This window comes from Oncorhynchus nerka, linkage group LG20 (assembly GCF_034236695.1).
Source record: "Oncorhynchus nerka isolate Pitt River linkage group LG20, Oner_Uvic_2.0, whole genome shotgun sequence".
NCBI classification, from domain to species: domain Eukaryota; kingdom Metazoa; phylum Chordata; class Actinopteri; order Salmoniformes; family Salmonidae; genus Oncorhynchus; species Oncorhynchus nerka.
The window spans coordinates 52,576,991-52,592,180 of record NC_088415.1 but is presented as its reverse complement, the minus strand read 5'-3'; the positions used below and the strand labels follow the sequence as shown (position 1 = coordinate 52,592,180).

The following is a 15,190-nucleotide window of genomic DNA, read 5'->3' as shown; positions in this document are numbered from 1 at the left end:
CACACACACTAATACACAATGCTGTATACACCCTACACAATACACAATACTGTATACTGTTCTTAACTGACTTGCCTGGTTAAATAAAGGTAAAAAAAAAATAATAATAATAATAATAATGCTGTAACACTCCACACACACTAATACACAATGCTGTATACACTCCACACACACTAATACACAATGCTGTATACAGTCCACACACACTAATACACAATGCTGTATACACCCCACACAATGCACACACTAATACACAATGCTGTATACACCCCCACACACTAATACACACTAATACACAACACTAATACACAATACTGTATACTAATGTATACACACCCCACACACACTAATACACAATAATGTATACACCCCACATACACTAATACACAATATACACAATACACAATGCTGTATACACCCACAATACACAATACTGTATACATACACACAATGCTGTATACACCCACACTACACACTAATACACAATGCTGTATACACAATGCTGTATACACCCTACACACACTAATACACAATACTGTATACTGTTCTTAACACCCTGGTTAAATAAAGGTAAAAAAAAAAAAAAATAATAATAATAATAATACACAATACTGTATACACAATAATACACAATGCTGTATACACCCACACACACTAATACACAATGCTGTATACACCCACACACACTAATACACAATGCTGTATACACCCCACACACACTAATACACAATACTGTATACACTACACACACACTAATACACAATGCTGTATACACCCCACACACACTAATACACAATGCTGTATACACTCCACACACACTAATACACAATGCTGTATACACCCTACACACACTAATACACAATACTGTATACTGTTCTTAACTGACTTGCCTGGTTAAATAAAGGTAAAAAATAAAAAAAATAAAAAATAATAATAATACACAATATACACAATGCTGTATACAACCCACACACACTAATACACAATGCTGTATACACCCCCACACACACTAATACACAATGCTGTATACACCCTACACACACTAATACACAATACTGTATACTGTTCTTAACTGACTTGCCTGGTTAAATAAAGGTAAAAAAAAAAAATAATAATAATAATAATAATACACAATACTGTATACAACCCACACACACTAATACACAATGCTGTATACACTCCACACACACTAATACACAATGCTGTATACAATCCACACACACTAATACACAATGCTGTAAACACTCCACAAACACTAATACACAATGCTGTATACACTCCACACACACTAATACACAATGCTGTATACACTCCACACACACTAATACAAATCTGTATACACCCCACACAGTAATACACAATGCTGTATACACCCCACACAGTAATACACAATGCTGTATACACTCCACACACACTAATACACAATGCTGTATACACTCCACACACACTAATACACAATATTGTATACACGTCACACACTAATACACAATGCTGTATACACCCCACACACACTAATACACAATAATGTATACACCCCACATACACTAATACACAATGATGTATACACCCCACACACTAATACACAATACTGTATACACCCCACACACACTAATACACAATACTGTATACACCCCACACACACTAATACACAATGCTGTATACACACCACACAGTAATACACAATGCTGTAAACACTCCACAAACACTAATACACACACAATGCTGTATACACTCCACACACACTAATACACAATGCTGTATACAGTCCACACACACAATACACAAATGCTGTATACACCCACACAGTAATACACAATGCTGTATATAATACACAATGCTGTATACACCCCACACACACTAATACACAATAATGTATACACCCCACACACTAATACACAATAATGTATACACCCCACACACACTAATACACAATGCTGTATACACCCCACATACACTAATACACAATGCTGTATACACTCCACACACACTAATACACAATGCTGTATACACCCCACACACTAATACACAATACTGTGTACACCCCACACACACTAATACACAATGCTGTATACACCCTACACACACTAATACACAATACTGTATACACCCCACACACACTAATACACAATGCTGTATACACTCCACACACACTAATACACAATGCTGTATACACCCTACACACACTAATACACAATACTGTATACTGTTCTTAACTGACTTGCCTGGTTAAATAAAGGTAAAAAAAAATAATAATAATAATAATAATACACAATACTGTATACAACCCACACACACTAATACACAATGCTGTATACACCCCACACACTAATACACAATAATGTATACACCCCACACACACTAATACACAATAATGTATACACCCCACATACACTAATACACAATGCTGTATACACCCCACACAGTAATACACAATGCTGTATACACTACACACAGTAATACACAATGCTGTATACACTACACACACTAATACACAATGCTGTATACACCCTACACACACTAATACACAATACTGTATACTGTTCTTAACTGACTTGCCTGGTTAAATAAAGGTAAAAAAAAAATAATAATAATAATAATAATACACAATACTGTATACAACCCACACACACTAATACACAATGCTGTATACAATCCACACACACTAATACACAATGCTGTAAACACTCCACAAACACTAATACACAATGCTGTATACACTCCACACACACTAATACACAATGCTGTATACAGTCCACACACAATAATACACAAATCTGTATACACCCCACACAGTAATACACAATGCTGTATACACCCCACACAGTAATACACAATGCTGTATACACTCCACACACACTAATACACAATGCTGTATACACTCCACACACACTAATACACAATATTGTATACACGTCACACACTAATACACAATGCTGTATACACCCCACACACACTAATACACAATAATGTATACACCCCACACACTAATACACAATAATGTATACACCCCACACACACTAATACACAATACTGTATACACCCCACACACACTAATACACAATGCTGTATACACACCACACAGTAATACACAATGCTGTATACACTCCACACACACTAATACACAATGCTGTATACACCCACACACACTAATACACAATGCTGTATACACTCCACACACACTAATACACAATGCTGTATACACTCCACACACACTAATACACAAATCTGTATACACCCCACACAGTAATACACAATGCTGTATACACCCCACACAGTAATACACAATGCTGTATACACCCCACACACTAATACACAATAATGTATACACCCCACACACACTAATACACAATAATGTATACACCCCACACACACTAATACACAATAATGTATACACCCCACATACACTAATACACAATGATGTATACACCACACACACTAATACACAATGCTGTATACACCCTACACACACTAATACACAATACTGTATACACCCTACACACACTAATACACAATGCTGTATACACCCTACACACACTAATACACAATACTGTATACACCCCACACACACTAATACACAATGCTGTATACACCCCACACACACTAATACACAATGCTGTATACACTCCACACACACTAATACACAATGCTGTATACACCCTACACACACTAATACACAATACTGTATACTGTTCTTAACTGACTTGCCTGGTTAAATAAAGGTAAAAAAAAATAATAATAATAATAATAATAATACACAATACTGTATACAACCCACACACACTAATACACAATGCTGTATACACCCCACACACTAATACACAATAATGTATACACCCCACACACACTAATACACAATAATGTATACACCCCACATACACTAATACACAATGCTGTATACACCCCACACACACTAATACACAATGCTGTATACACTCCACACACACTAATACACAATGCTGTATACACTCCACACACACTAATACACAATGCTGTATACACCCTACACACACTAATACACAATACTGTATACTGTTCTTAACTGACTTGCCTGGTTAAATAAAGGTAAAAAAAAAAAAAATAATAATAATAATACACAATACTGTATACAACCCACACACACTAATACACAATGCTGTATACACTCCACACACACTAATACACAATGCTGTATACACCCCACACACACTAATACACAATAATGTATACACCCCACACACTAATACACAATAATGTATACACCCCACACACACTAATACACAATAATGTATACACCCCACATACACTAATACACAATGCTGTATACACCACATACACTAATACACAATGCTGTATACACCCCACACACTAATACACACACCCCACACACACTAATACACAATGCTGTATACACCCTACACACACTAATACACAATACTGTATACACCCCACACACACTAATACACAATGCTGTATACACTCCACACACACTAATACACAATGCTGTATACACCCTACACACACTAATACACAATACTGTATACACAACTGACTTGCCTGGTTAAATAAAGGTATAAAAAAAATAATAATAATAATAATACACAATACTAATACACAATACTATACACAATGCCACACACACTAATACACAATGCTGTATACACTCCACACACACTAATACACAATGCTGTATACACTACCACACACACTAATACACAATACTGTATACTAATTCTTAACTGACTTGCCTGGTTAAATAAAGGTAAAAATAAAAAATAATAATAATAAACTAACAATACTGTACACACTAATACACAATGCTGTATACACCCCACACACACACTAATACACAACACTGTATACACCCCACACACACTAATACACAATACATACACACAATGCTGTATACACCCCACACACACTAATACACAATGCTGTATACACTCCACACACACTAATACACAATGCTGTATACACTACACACACAATACACAATGCTGTATACACCACACACTAATACACAATAATACTGTTCTGCTAACTGACTTGCCTGGTTAAATAAAGGTAAAAAAAAAAATAATAATAATAATACACAATACTGTATACAACCCACACACACTAATACACAATGCTGTATACACTCCACACACACTAATACACAATGCTGTATACACTACACACACACTAATACACAATGCTGTATACACTCCACACACACTAATACACAATGCTGTATACACCCCACACACACTAATACACAAATCTGTATACACCCCACACACACTAATACACAATGCTGTATACACCCCACACACTAATACACAATGCTGTATACACCCCACACACTAATACACAATGCTGTATACACCCCACACACTAATACACAATGCTGTATACACCCCACACACACTAATACACAATACTGTATACACCCCACACACACTAATACACAATGCTGTATACACCCTACACACACTAATACACAATGTATACACCCCACACACTAATACACAATGCTAATACACCCCACACACTAATACACAATGCTGTATACACCCTACACACACTAATACACAATGCTGTATACACCCTACACACACTAATACACAATGCTGTATACACCCACACACACTAATACACAATGTATACACACACACACTAATACACACACAACTAATACACAATGCTGTATACACCCACACACACACTAATACACAATGCTGTATACACCCACACACACTAATACACAATGCTGTATACACCCCTACACACACTAATACACAATGCTGTATACACCCCACACACACTAATACACAATGCTGTATACACACCACACACAAAACAAAACTAAACTAATACACAATACACCCCACACACACTAATACACAATGCTGTATACACCCCACACACACTAATACACAATGCTGTATACACTCCACACACACTAATACACAATGCTGTATACACCCTACACACACTAATACACAATACTGTATACTGTTCTTAACTGACTAATACAAATAAAGGTAAAAAAAAATAATAATACACAATACTGTATAATAATAATACACACACAATAATACACAATGCTGTATAAAAAATAACAATAATACACACACTAATACAATACTGTATACACTACACAAACACTAATACACAATGCTGTATACACACACACACTAATACACAATAATGTATACACTACACACTAATACACAATGCTGTATACACCCCACACACACTAATACACAATGCTGTATACACCCACACACACTAATACACAATGCTGTATACACACACACTAATACACAATGCTGTATACACTCCACACACACTAATACACAATGCTGTATACACCACACACACAATGCTAATACACACACACTAATACTAATACTGTATACCCCACACACACTAATAACAATGACTGTATACACCCCACACACACTAATAAAATAAAGTAATACACAAAAACTAATAATAATAACAATAATACACCCCACACACTAATACACAATGCTGTATACACCCACACACACTAATACACAATGCTGTATACACCCACACACACTAATACACAATGCTGTATACACCCTACACACACTACACAATGCTGTATACACCCACACACACTAATACACAATGCTGTATACACCCACACACTAATACACAATGCTGTATACACCCCACACACTAATACACAATGCTGTATACACCCTTAATGACACACTAATACACAATACTGTATACACCACACACACACTAATACACTGATACACTGTATATACACCCCACACACACTAATACACAATGCTGTATACACCCCACACACACTAATACACAATGCTGTATACTAATACACAATACACAATGCTGTACACTAACACTAATACACAATGCTGTATACACCCCACACACTAATACACAATGCTAACACCCCACACACTAATACACAATACTGTATACACCCACACACACTAATACACAATGCTGTATACACCCTACACACACTAATACACAATGCTGTATACACTTCTTACACTAATGACTTGCACTAATAAATAAAGGCTGTAAACACCATAATAATACATAATACACAATGCTGTATACACCACACACACTAATACACAATGCTGTATACACTCCACACACACTAATACACAACACTGTGGTTAATACACCCACACACACACTAATGCTGTATACACACACTAATACACAATGCTGTATACACTCCACACACTAATACACAATAATGTATACACCCCACACACACTAATACACAATGCTGTATACACTACACACACACTAATACACAACTAATACAATATACACCCACACACACTAATACACAATGCTGTATACACCCCACACACACTAATACACAATAATACACCCCACACACACTAATACACAATGCTATACACTACACACACTAATACACAATATTGTATACACACACTAATACACAATGCTGTATACACCCCACACACTAATACACAATAATGTATACACCCCACACACACTAATACACAATAATGTATACACCCCACACACACTAATACACAATAATGTATACACCCCACATACACTAATACACAATGATGTATACACCCCACACACTAATACACAATACTGTGTACACCCCACACACACTAATACACAATGCTGTATACACCCTACACACACTAATACACAATGCTGTATACACCCCACACACTAATACACAATGCTGTATACACTCCACACACACTAATACACACACAATGCTGTATACACCCTACACACACTAATACACAATGCTGTATATACCCCACACACACTAATACACACACAATGCTGTATACACTCCACACACACTAATACACAAATCTGTATACACCCCACACAGTAATACACAATGCTGTATACACCCCACACAGTAATACACAATGCTGTATACACTCCACACACACTAATACACAATGCTGTATACACACACACTAATACACACACACTAATACACAATATTGTATACACTCCACACACACTAATACACAATACACAATAATACTCTGTATACACCCCACACACACTAATACACAATGCTGTATACACCCCACACACTAATACACAATACTGTATACACCCCACACACACACACTAATACACAATGCTGTATACACCCACACACACACACCCCATACACTAATACACAATGTATACACCCCACACACAATACACAAACTACACACATAATACACAATACACAATGCTGTATACACCCTACACACACTAATACACAATACTGTATACACCCTACACACACTAATACACAATACTGTATACACCCCACACACACTAATACACAATGCTGTATACACCCCACACAGTAATACACAATGCTGTATACACTACACACAGTAATACACAATGCTGTATACACTACACACACTAATACACAATGCTGTATACACTACACACACTAATACACAATGCTGTATACACTACACACACTAATACACAATGCTGTATACACTACACACACAGTAATACACAATGCTGTATACACTACACACACACTAATACACAATGCTGTATACACTCCACACACACTAATACACAATGCTGTATACACCCTACACACACTAATACACAATACTGTATACTGTTCTTAACTGACTTGCCTGGTTAAATAAAGGTTAAAAAATAATAATAATAATAATAATACACAATGCTGTATACACCACACACACTAATACACAATACTGTATACACTACACACACACTAATACACAATGCTGTATACACCCTACACACACTAATACACAATACTGTATACTGTTCTTAACTGACTTGCCTGGTTAAATAAAGGTAAAAAATAATAATAATAATAATACACAATACTGTATACTGTTCTTAACTGACTTGCCTGGTTAAATAAAGGTTAAAAAATAATAATAATAATAATAATACACAATGCTGTATACACCACACACACTAATACACAATACTGTATACACTACACACACACTAATACACAATGCTGTATACACCCCACACAGTAATACACAATGCTGTATACACTCCACACAGTAATACACAATGCTGTATACACTACACACACACTAATACACAATGCTGTATACACTCCACACACACTAATACACAATAGTGTATACACTACACACACTAATACACAATGCTGTATACACTACACACACACTAATACACAATGCTGTATACACTCCACACACACTAATACACAATGCTGTATACAGTCCACACACAATAATACACAAATCTGTATACACCCCACACAGTAATACACAATGCTGTATACACCCCACACAGTAATACACAATGCTGTATACACTCCACACACACTAATACACAATATTGTATACACCTCACACACTAATACACAATGCTGTATACACCCCACACACACTAATACACAATGCTGTATACACCCCACACACACTAAAACACAATGCTGTATACACTCCACACACACTAATACACAATACTGTATACAACGCACACACTAATACACAATGCTGTATACACCCCACACACTAATACACAATGCTGTATACACTACACACACTAATACACAATACTGTATACACTACACACACACACTAATACACAATGCTGTATACACCCCACACAGTAATACACAATGTTGTATACACTCCACACAGTAATACACAATGCTGTATACACTACACACACTAATACACAATGCTGTATACACTCCACACAGTAATACACAATGCTGTATACACTACACACACACTAATACACAATGCTGTATACACTCCACACACACTAATACACAATAGTGTATACACTACACACACTAATACACAATGCTGTATACACTTCACACACACTAATACACAATGCTGTATACACTTCACACACACTAATACACAATACTGTATACACCCCACACAGTAATACACAATGCTGTATACACACAACACAGTAATACACAATGCTGTATACACCCCACACAGTAATACACAATGCTGTAAACACTACACACACTAATACACAATGCTGTATACACCCCACACACACTAATACGCAATACTGTATACACTCCACACACACTAATACACAATGCTGTATACACCCTACACACACTAATAGACAATACTGTATACACCCCACACACACTAATACACAATGCTGTATACACTCCACAAACACTAATACACAATGCTGTATACACTCCACAAACACTAATACACAATGCTGTATACACTCTACACACACTAATACACAATGCTGTATACACTCCACAGACACTAATACACAATGCTGTATACACCCCACACACACTAATACACAATACTGTATACACTCCACGAACACTAATACACAATACTGTATACAACCCACACACACTAATACACAATACTGTATACACCCTACATACACGAAATACACAATGCTGTATACACCCTACACACACTAATACACAATACTGTATACACCCTACACACACTAATACACAATACTGTATACACCCTAAACACACTAATATACAATACTGTATGCACCCCACAAACTAATACACAATACTGTATACAACCCACACACACTAATACACAATACTGTATACAAACCACACACACGAATACACAATACTGTATACACACCACACACTAATACACAATGCTGTATACACTCCACACACACTAATACACAATACTGTATACACACCACACACACTAATACACAATATTGTATACACCCCACACACTAATACACAATGCTGTATACACCCCACACACACTAATACACAATACTGTATACACCCCCCACACACTAATACACAATACTGTGTACACCCCACACACACTAATACACAATGCTGTATACACCCCACACACACAAAATACACAATGCTGTATACATCCTTCACACACTAATACACAATACTGTATACACCCTACACACACTAATACACAATACTGTATACACCCTACACACACGAAATACACAATGCCGTATACTCTATACACCACACACACACACACACACACACACACTAAAACAACATACTCTATACACCACACACACACTAATACACCACACACACTAATACACTGTACTGTATACACCCCAGACACACTAATACACCATACTGTATACACCACACACACTCTAATACAGCATACTATATACACCACACATACTCTAATACACCATACTCTGTATAGATGCACACACACAAACTGAACACGAACATTTGAAGTCAGAAGTTTACATACACCTTAGCCAAAAAAAAAAAAGTGAGAATAATAGTAGAATAATAGTAGAGAGAATGATTTATTTCAGCTTTTATTTATTTCATCACATTCCCAGTGGGTCAGAAGTTTACATACACTCAATTAATATTTGTTAGCATTGCCTTTAAATTGTTTAACTTGGGTCAAACGTTTTGGGTAGCCTTCCACAAGCTTCCCACAATAAGTTACTCCTGACAGAGCTGGTGTAACTGAGTCAGGTTTGTAGGCCTCCTTGCTTGCACAAGCTTTTTCAGTTCTGCCCACAAATGTTCTCTAGGTTTGAGGTCAGGGCTTTGTGATGGCCAGTCCAATACCTTGATTTTATTGTCCTTAAGTCATTTTGCCACAACTTTGGAAGTATGCCTTGGGGTCATTGTCCATTTGGAAGACCCATTTGCGACCAAGCTTTAACTTCCTGACTGATGTCTTGAGATGTTGATTCAATATATCCACATCATTTTCTTTCCTCATGGGGCCATCTATTTTGTGAAGTGCACCAGTCCCTCCTGCAGCAAAACACCCCCACAACATGATGCTGCCACCCCAGTGCTTCACGGTTGGGATGGTGTTCTTCGGCTTGCAAGCCTCCCCCTTTTTCCTCCAAACATAACGATGGTCATTATGGCCGAACAGTTCTATTTATGTTTCATCAGACCAGAGGACATTTCTCTACAATCTTTGTCCCCATGTGCAGTTGCAAACCGTAGTCTGACTTTTTAGGGCGGTTTTGGAGCAGTGGCTTCTTCCTTGCTGAGTGGCCTTTCAGGTTATGTCGATATAGGACTTGTTTAACTGTGGAAATAGATACTTTTGTACCTGTTTCCTCCAGCATCTTCACAAGGTCCTTTGCTGTTCTGGGATTGATTTGCATTTAGTACGTTCACCTCTAGGAGACAGAACACGTGTCCTTCCTTAGCGGTCTGCCGGCTGCGTTGTCCCATGGTGTTTATACTTGTGTACTGTTGTTTGTACAGATGAAAGTGGTACCTTCAGTCATTTGGAAATTGCTCCCAAGGATGAACCAGAGTTGTGGAGGTCTACAATTTTTTTTCTGAGGTCTTGGCTGATTTCTTTTGATTTTCCCATGATGTCAATCAAAGAGGCACTGAGTTTGAAGGTAGGCCTTGAAATACATCCACAGGTACGCCTCCAATTGACCTAAGTGATGTCAATTAGCCTATCAGAAGTTTCTAAAGCCAGGACATAATTTTCTGTTTAAAGGCAGTCAACTTAGTGTATGTAAACTTCTGACCCACTGGAATTGTGATACTGTGAATTATAACAATTGTTGTAAAAATGACTTGTGTCACGCACAAAGTAGATGTCCTAACCGACTTGCCAAAACTATAGTTTGTTAACAATCTATTTGTGGAGTGGTTGAAAAACGAGTTTTAATGACTCCAACCTAAGTGTATGTCAACTTCCTTCTTCAGCAGTGACTGCATGTACAATGACCAAATGCAGTCTTACCTCTGGTTCATTTCATATGCAGCACCTGATCAACGCTATGGAAGAATACTGTTCTTTAGCTTGTGTCATCTTTTTCTCACATTGTTCTTTGTCCTTTCTGTCCTACTGCTGTACATAGATGTATGTAAGTATCTCTCTCACCTAATAGCCTGAGGTTGGCTACCACACCCACACGTCTTTTAAGATACTGTATTACCCTTGTGGATGTTTGCAATTTAAACTGATGTTATGGAATGTGTATTTGTGAGCGTGCTTGTTTCCTCCCCAGGTGTTCTGTGAGGTGGAGGTGAAGAAGCTGTGTCTGTCTCAGGCTAATGCTGACCTAGCTGAGGCCGCAGACAAACTAGAAGCCATTAGGAAGAAACTAGCTGTGGGTGTCTCTCTCTCTCTCTCTCTCTCTCTCTCTCTCTCTCTCTCTCTCTCTCCCCCACATTTCCCTTAACTGTGTGTGTGTGCGTCCGTGTGTGCGCGTGTGTAGGAGTTGGACTGTAGTCTGGATACCCTGACTGCTGCGTTTGAGAAGGCTACCTCTGAGAAGCTACGCTGTCAGGACGAGGTCAACCACACCAACAAAACCATCGAACTGGCCAATCGCCTCGTCAAAGGACTCGAGGTGAGGAGATGGCTGACCAATAACAGCTCGGTTAGTTTGTTGTCATGCTACTTCGGACAGTTTCCAAACATTAACAGTAGGTTTTATCCACTGGTGGATAATGTGTGTGTTTCAGTCGGAGAATGTGCGTTGGGCCCACTCTGTAGCCGGGTACCATGAGCAGGAGGAGACTCTGTGTGGAGACCTTCTGCTGACTGCAGCCTTCATCTCCTACGCCGGATCCTTCTCTAAGAAGTACCGCAGAGAACTACTGGAGAACCTCTGGATGCCCTTCCTACGTGGCCAGAAGGTCCTTCTCTCCTCTCATCTCTTACTCTCTCTCTCTTATGCTCCCCCTCTCCTATTCCCCTCCCCCTCTCAGATCCCCATCCCCATGACGGAGGGGTTAAGATCCAGTGTGTACGCTAACACACCTCTCCTCCTCTCGTCTCCTCATTCTCTCAGATCCCCATCCCCATGACGGAGGGGTTAGATCCAGTGTGTATGCTGACGGATGATGCTACCGTGGCTCAGTGGAACAACGAGGGGTTGCCGGGAGACAAGATGTCCACTCAGAACGCCACCATCCTCACCAACTGTGAGCGTAGAGAATGTTTTATACTTTCTACACCTTTATGTCCATGCTACAGATGTAAGATCTTAATTTGATCACACTGTGGCAGGAGAACATTCCTGCAATTTGAGGTTTAACAGGGCTTCTGAAGTTTGTAATTTCCACTTAGAAATTTCAGACTTGATTCTCCCTTACAGAAATGTCCATGAATTATGTTAACTCACATATCCTGTTGCCGCAGGATTATGCTGTAGTAAACTGGCTCAAATTAAGATCCTACATCTGTAAACATATTACAATTGTAACATGTTCCTCCTTTGTGTGCTCCCAGGTGAACGCTGGCCACTGCTTATTGACCCCCAACTGCAGGGCATCAAGTGGATCAAGATTCGTTATGGCAACAGCCTCAAGGTGGTCAGCCTGGGAGAGAAAGGGTGAGATTGCTCTCCTCTCCTCTGTGTCATCCCTCCATCCTACTCTCCCCTCTCCTGAATGGATCTCCCTAATAGATGTATCTGTTAAGCTTGCGCTCTCTTCAGGTATGTTGGATGTGTTCTACCTAAAGCCCATTTCCCCAGGTATGTGGATGTGATAGAGCAGGCTGTTGTGACTGGAGACACTGTCCTCATAGAGAATCTGGAGGAGTCCATCGACCCTGTCATAGACCCTCTACTGGGACGACACACGATCAAGAAGGGCAGGTAACATACGCACGCACACACACACACACACACACACACACACCACATCATCATCCTCCTCTCTCCCTCTCTCTCCCAGTTGTATAAAGGTGGGGGATAAAGAGTGTTTCTTCCACCCAGCGTTCAGGCTGATCCTCCACACTAAACTGGCTAACCCCCACTATAAGCCTGAGATCCAGGCCCAGACCACCCTCATCAACTTCACTGTTACAAGAGACGGCCTGGAGGACCAGCTGCTGGCTCAGGTGGTCAATCTGGAGAGGCCCGACCTCGAGCACCTCAAGGTGGGATAGATGGCTATGTCCCCTGTCCTTCCTGGCTCTCTCAGCCTCTTCCTTCTTGACCTCACATGGTCACAAAATGACACTTGAAGTTTGGTTGTGTTCGGTTCCTGCATAGTCGTGGTCTTGTATAGCTCAGACAGAGAGTAGGGTGTTTGTAACACCAGGGTCGTGGGTTTGATTCCCGGGGCCACCCACATGTTGCGAAATGATTTATTTTAGTGAAGTTTGTTATGTTGCGGTTGTATTGTGGTTGTATAACGGTTGAATAACAGCTGTGTAACGGTTGTGTTGTGTTGTGGTTGTATAAC

General features: G+C 38.9%; 1 protein-coding gene across 1 annotated transcript in view; it reads left to right on the top strand.

The window, feature by feature from the left end:
• The window catches only part of dnah9l (dynein, axonemal, heavy polypeptide 9 like), a 174,719-nt gene that overhangs the window by 105,771 nt on the left and 53,758 nt on the right, over positions 1-15,190 (top strand). Inside the window, exons 64-70 of the mRNA XM_065005584.1 lie at positions 13,000-13,101; positions 13,210-13,344; positions 13,460-13,633; positions 13,789-13,921; positions 14,229-14,331; positions 14,476-14,598; positions 14,678-14,882. Coding sequence (XP_064861656.1) covers positions 13,000-13,101; positions 13,210-13,344; positions 13,460-13,633; positions 13,789-13,921; positions 14,229-14,331; positions 14,476-14,598; positions 14,678-14,882 — 975 coding nt within the window. The remainder of the gene's footprint in view (positions 1-12,999; positions 13,102-13,209; positions 13,345-13,459; positions 13,634-13,788; positions 13,922-14,228; positions 14,332-14,475; positions 14,599-14,677; positions 14,883-15,190) is intronic.